This window comes from Drosophila biarmipes, unplaced genomic scaffold (assembly GCF_025231255.1).
Source record: "Drosophila biarmipes strain raj3 unplaced genomic scaffold, RU_DBia_V1.1 ptg000013l, whole genome shotgun sequence".
Taxonomy (NCBI): Eukaryota; Metazoa; Arthropoda; class Insecta; order Diptera; family Drosophilidae; genus Drosophila; species Drosophila biarmipes.
The window spans coordinates 2,322,470-2,327,350 of record NW_026114532.1 but is presented as its reverse complement, the minus strand read 5'-3'; the positions used below and the strand labels follow the sequence as shown (position 1 = coordinate 2,327,350).

The window sequence follows — 4,881 nt, the reverse complement described above, 5'->3', positions numbered from 1 at the left end:
AATGTTTTTCAGATCTGCGAACCATTAAATTGTAAGATTTATCATTAATATGAAAATTGACCGCGTTTAGTAACTGTAACGAACTGATTTTTTAAGTTCTGCTTGTTATGTGACTCGTGCGACAAGCTCGGTAGATCGTGTGTGACCGTCCCACCAAATTTATATAAACGTGACCGCCCAGTAGTTCAGTGAGAAAGCACAGAATACACGGGTTCATTGTGGGTTTATTGCGGGTATACTCGTAATTACAGGTGGCTTGGTAACTCGGTTGTCCTTGATATCGCCACCTGAGGTCCTTGGTGTCTCCGACGGTTCTGGTTGTATCAATGTCCTCTCGCCTCGTTGACAAGGTGCTCCAGTCTTGTTGCTCCCTGAAGATCCTTGCTCGATGTTTGTCCCTGACGTGTCGGCTGCTTGGCCGTTTCGCCGCTCCGGGGCTTCACGACCTGGAACGGCAGGCTGATCAACCGCTATGCCTTCTGGGTGATCGCGACAGAAGCTGCTTAATTCTACTTGACGTACGGGACTTGCCAAAGCTGTGCTTGGGGAGAAGTACACTGGGCTTAGACAGGCTTAACCCCGAGCTCACGATTTTTTTGGTCGCCGGCCTCCCCTGCTCAAACTCTAACAGAAATAAACAGATCACCTTGATATTTCGGTAATATAATTTTTGCATTATAGCGGGATTCCTTTTTTTAAGCATTGAAGCATTTTTCACCCGGGAAAAAATGGGATCTTTGGCATCACAGACTGAAAATTTACCAGCTAGTCTATCGCACAACGTTTTTCGCTCACGTTCTAAACTCAGTCAATATAAATAAAAAATAGACAATTCCGAAATGTTTTTGGTTGGCCATCTAAAATCCGAAATTGACACAACGGATTTACCACAAAAAAAAACGAGTCAAGATCAATTTGATATGCGCACGGTAAATTTTGGTTTTTTCTACACATCATTTTTACCATGAAATAATGTCAAATCGATACCAAAAAATGTAATTTTCTCGAATTCTCTCTTTTCGTATATTTCATTACATCGTAAAAAGAGAGACCTACTTCCAACATGTTGTATCGCTTGCAATAGCATGGTTTTCATGTCTTTTGAACATAACGCCCGCGGAAAACAGTTGAGCAAAAGTCTACTCGGGGGGTCTTTCACACACTTAGTAATAAAAACTCGGAAATATGTTGAACTTCACCAGTTGTATTCATTTGTATACTTTCAATCTTTGACTTAATGCTAACTTTGATTTACAAATTTGGAACTATAAAATTTTGGTTATAAACGCGACCAGCTTCTCCTTATGTCTTTTTCGCCGTGTCGTGCTGCTAACATAGCAGCAGAAATCTAACATTCGCTGTTAAAACTGCTGTTGTCCACTGCTTCTCAGAGTCGCCAGAAAACAGCTGTCCAGCTTCTCCTAATCGACAGAAACACCAGTTCATGCCGCCCCCAATACTGGACCCAGTATTCAAAGCCTTAAACTCTGAAAAGGTTGAAGTGTGTTATGGAGTGAATGCGGGTATATTCAAAGGTGCATGGGTTGTGTACTTGGGCTAGACTCTTCAGTAAATCTTGGCAAGAGCAAACGACAAATCTTTGACACAGACCTCTTGTAAATACTCGTTGAGGTCTTAATTGTAGCTACTCGAACGAGCCCATCGGACCCAGGATGTAAATGATGATTCGCCCTAATTTCCAGTCAGAAGGACCAGTTCGATCATCCTTGATGATGATCATGTCATTACGCTGAAGATTGTCAGTTTCGTGGCGCCACTTGGGGCGCGCCTGCAGATGAGATAGCCAATCTGCACTCCATTTTCTCCAAAAGAGGCAAAACATCCATTGACCATTCAGGAACTCTGTGTTCAATGAAGAATCCTTAAGACTAGGCTCAGGGAGTGACATCATCAAATCCCCGATTAAAAAATGTGCAGGGGTGAGAGCTTGCAAATCATCTAAGTCAGACGTTAAGGGGCATAATGGCCGAGAGTTCAAGCACGCTTCTATCTGGACAAGAATGGTAGACAGCTGCTCGTACGTCATTCGAATCCCATTAAACGATCGATAATGATGGGTTTTAACAGCTTTTACGTTGGATTCCCAGAGTCCTCCAAAGTTTGGACTATGTGGAGGATTGAAATGCCACTGAATGTTTCGATGAGTAAGTTCAGGAACTACTGTCTCTTCAATTCCTTTATAGAATTCATTGGTCCACAGCTTTAGAGACCTGTCGGATGAGATAAAGTTGGTTCCACAGTCGCTGTATAGACGTTGACAAAAACCCCTACGTCCGATAAAGCGCTGCAGCGCCCACAGAAAATGCTGTGCCGACATTCCCGTGACTGCTTCCAAATGATGAAAACTGCAATGTATGCTTTATAGCAAGTGTGACCTCTGAATCTGGATGACTTTATCTCAATCGCACCAGTGTAATCAACTCCAGTTGCTTCGAACGCCCGTTTGGGCGGATTGACACAGTGAGCTAGTGAATCTCCCATCAGTTGGTTTGATGGTGACGGCCGGTGTTTGAAACAGGTTACGCACTGTCGCAGAATCCTTTTTACTGCCTGTTTACCGTTGACGATCCAGAAAACTTGATGAATTGTAGATAAAGTTAGTTGCACACCGCCATGTAAGGTGCTGTGATGAGCGTTCCTTATAACCAAAATCGTCAGGTGGTGGGCCTTTGGAAGGATTCTTGGTGTGCGTTGAGACATGGAGAGTTGCAAAGCATTCTTAAGTCTGCCTTTAACTCTCATGAGCCCTTCATCGTCGAGAAACGGTGATAGCTGGCTGAGTTTGTTGTGTTTGGATAGAAATTTGTTGGATCGTAGTCTTGATAATTCTTCCGAATAGACTTCTTGTTGAACCATCCGCACCAGTGCGAACAAAGCCTGTTGAAATTCAGATACCTGAAAGGGCCGGTGAGTCTATCCGCTTTTTTGTGACGAGTATTATTAATGAATCGTTTGACGTGTGCTGTAACGAATAAGAGTTTATTATAGGAGGAATATGATTCGATAAATGGTTGCACTTCTATACAAATGTGGGCTCCGATGTGCTTTAAGGATTGCTCTCCTGAAATAAGTTCTGATTTTGGGGACTGAACTGGATTGACTGGCCAATGCTCCTCTGAAAGCTGCAGCCAATGTGGTCCGTTCCACCAAAGCGTGTGGTGTTTCAGCTGGGAAGGGGTGAGTCCGCGTGTAGCACAATCTGCTGGGTTTTCTTGCGTAAGAACATGTCTCCACTGCGATGTCGAGCTTGCCTCCAGGATTGCTCCAATTCTATTCGACACAAATGTCTTCTAACGCCTAGGGTCACCGCTGATACAATACAGCACCATCGTTGCATCCGACCAGTAGTGTACGGATATGGTGTGATGTGATGCTTGAAGTTGATTGACAATCCAATCGGCTAATTGTGTACACAGCAGGGCTCCGGATAACTCAACTCTCGGAAGTGTTAGCGGCTTAACTGGTGTGACTCGATTGCGGGCGGCTAATAAGTTAACCTGCACGGAACCATCAGTACAACTAGCTCGAAGATAAGCGCATGCTGCCATGGATGATCCATCACAAAACATGTGTAGTTGCAACGTCGAGACATGCCTTAAATCGAAGCCTAACCACCGAGGGATGTGGATCTCTTCGCTGTCGGGGAGCTCTTGAATGAGCTGTCGCCACCGCTCAGCGAGTTTATCTGGCAATGGGTCGTCCCAATCTAATGATGCGGGAGGCTCATCCTTGCGCTCGATACGAAAACTCCAAACTTCCTTCAACAGGATTTTCGCAGCGATGATCACTGGTGCCAGGTATCCCAACGGATCGAATAAGCGTGCTACTGTGGATAGTATAGAACGTTTGGTGAATATAGGATTGAGAGAAAACTTAAGATTAAAACCAAAACCATCTTTGTTTGGATGCCAATACAACCATAAAGTTTTAATGGAGTCCTTATTGTCTATCTCAAAAATGCTACTGTTAGAGAGATCTGTAGTTGGGATGCTTTCTAAGATATCTGGATGGTTGGATGCCCACTTCTTGAGCTCCATGCCTGCTGATTGCAGAGCTGCGATGACATCATTGCGAATTTTTAGAGCTCCGTCGATGGTCTCGTGTCCTGTTTGAACATCGTCCACATAGATTTCTTTTTTAAGGACATGCTCGGCCAGAGGATAGCGTTCGCGCTCGTCGGATGCAATCTGATGTATGATTAGAATCGCCTTGAAGGGTGCCGAGGCAGTGCCAAAAGTTTACTGTAGTCAAAAAATATATCTTGATGAGTCCCTTTTCATCGCGCCAGAAAATTCGCTGATACTGGGCATCTTCTTCATGCATATCTATACAGCGATACATTTTCGTTATATCGGCCACGAAGACATACCGATGGAGACGCCAGTTGAGTATAACTCCTCCAATATCGTTTTGTAGGGCGGGACCCGTGCATAAAATATCATTCAAAGACCTCCCGTTAGACGTTTTGCACGAAGCGTCGTATACGACGCGCATCATTGTAGTTAAATTGTCGTCTTTGATCACAGCATGATGTGGAACGGTGCACGCAGAGATTGAGAGTTGCCTTTGAGCGTTGATCCTAGTGTGTTCTTCCTCACTACCTTTTACCTCTTTTATCTGCTTGAGATCAAAGTACTCTTGAATAGTGCTGACATACTGTTGACTGAAATCTGGCCGATGATTAAGTTTTCTTTCCAGGGCGTGGAAACGGTTTAATGCGATTTGCCTTGACTGGCCGATCACCGGTGTGGGGTCAAACAACGTTTTTAAAGGCAAACGAACCAAATATTTCCCATTCGGCCGACGGATATGAGTTTGTTGAAAGTGGTCTTCACATCATCTTTCCTCTGCGTTGAGTTG

At 44.2% G+C, this 4,881-nt stretch overlaps 3 protein-coding genes across 3 annotated transcripts; all 3 read right to left on the bottom strand.

Moving 5' to 3' along the window:
• Window positions 1-213: 213 nt before the first annotated feature.
• On the bottom strand, window positions 214-1,197 carry LOC127011831 (uncharacterized). Its single transcript, XM_050890006.1, has 2 exons — window positions 1,057-1,197; window positions 214-541 (listed from the first exon to the last, which is right to left on the bottom strand). The coding sequence occupies exons 1-2, from the start codon at window positions 1,107-1,109 to the stop codon at window positions 214-216; spliced, it is 381 nt and encodes a 126-aa protein (XP_050745963.1). The 5' UTR covers window positions 1,110-1,197.
• A 448-nt stretch (window positions 1,198-1,645) lies between these two features.
• On the bottom strand, window positions 1,646-2,338 carry LOC122817953 (uncharacterized). The gene has a single exon (XM_044091386.1). It carries the CDS (start codon window positions 2,336-2,338, stop codon window positions 1,646-1,648), a length of 693 nt encoding a protein of 230 aa, XP_043947321.1.
• A 973-nt stretch (window positions 2,339-3,311) lies between these two features.
• LOC127011830 (uncharacterized) lies at window positions 3,312-4,518 on the bottom strand. Its single transcript, XM_050890005.1, has 2 exons — window positions 4,264-4,518; window positions 3,312-4,208 (listed from the first exon to the last, which is right to left on the bottom strand). The coding sequence occupies exons 1-2, from the start codon at window positions 4,516-4,518 to the stop codon at window positions 3,312-3,314; spliced, it is 1,152 nt and encodes a 383-aa protein (XP_050745962.1).
• Between the last annotated feature and the right edge of the window lie 363 nt (window positions 4,519-4,881).

Coding starts and splice junctions, on each gene's coding strand:
- LOC127011830 (XM_050890005.1), bottom strand. CDS start 4,518: ATGATGCGCGTCGTATACGACGCTTCGTGCAAAACGTCTAACGGGAGG. Junction 4,209..4,263: donor AGATATATTTTTTGACTACA/GTAAACTTTTGG, acceptor ATCATACATCAG/ATTGCATCCGACGAGCGCGA.
- LOC122817953 (XM_044091386.1), bottom strand. CDS start 2,338: ATGTCGGCACAGCATTTTCTGTGGGCGCTGCAGCGCTTTATCGGACGT.
- LOC127011831 (XM_050890006.1), bottom strand. CDS start 1,109: ATGTTCAAAAGACATGAAAACCATGCTATTGCAAGCGATACAACATGT. Junction 542..1,056: donor AGCGATACAACATGTTGGAA/GTAGGTCTCTCT, acceptor CTTCTCCCCAAG/CACAGCTTTGGCAAGTCCCG.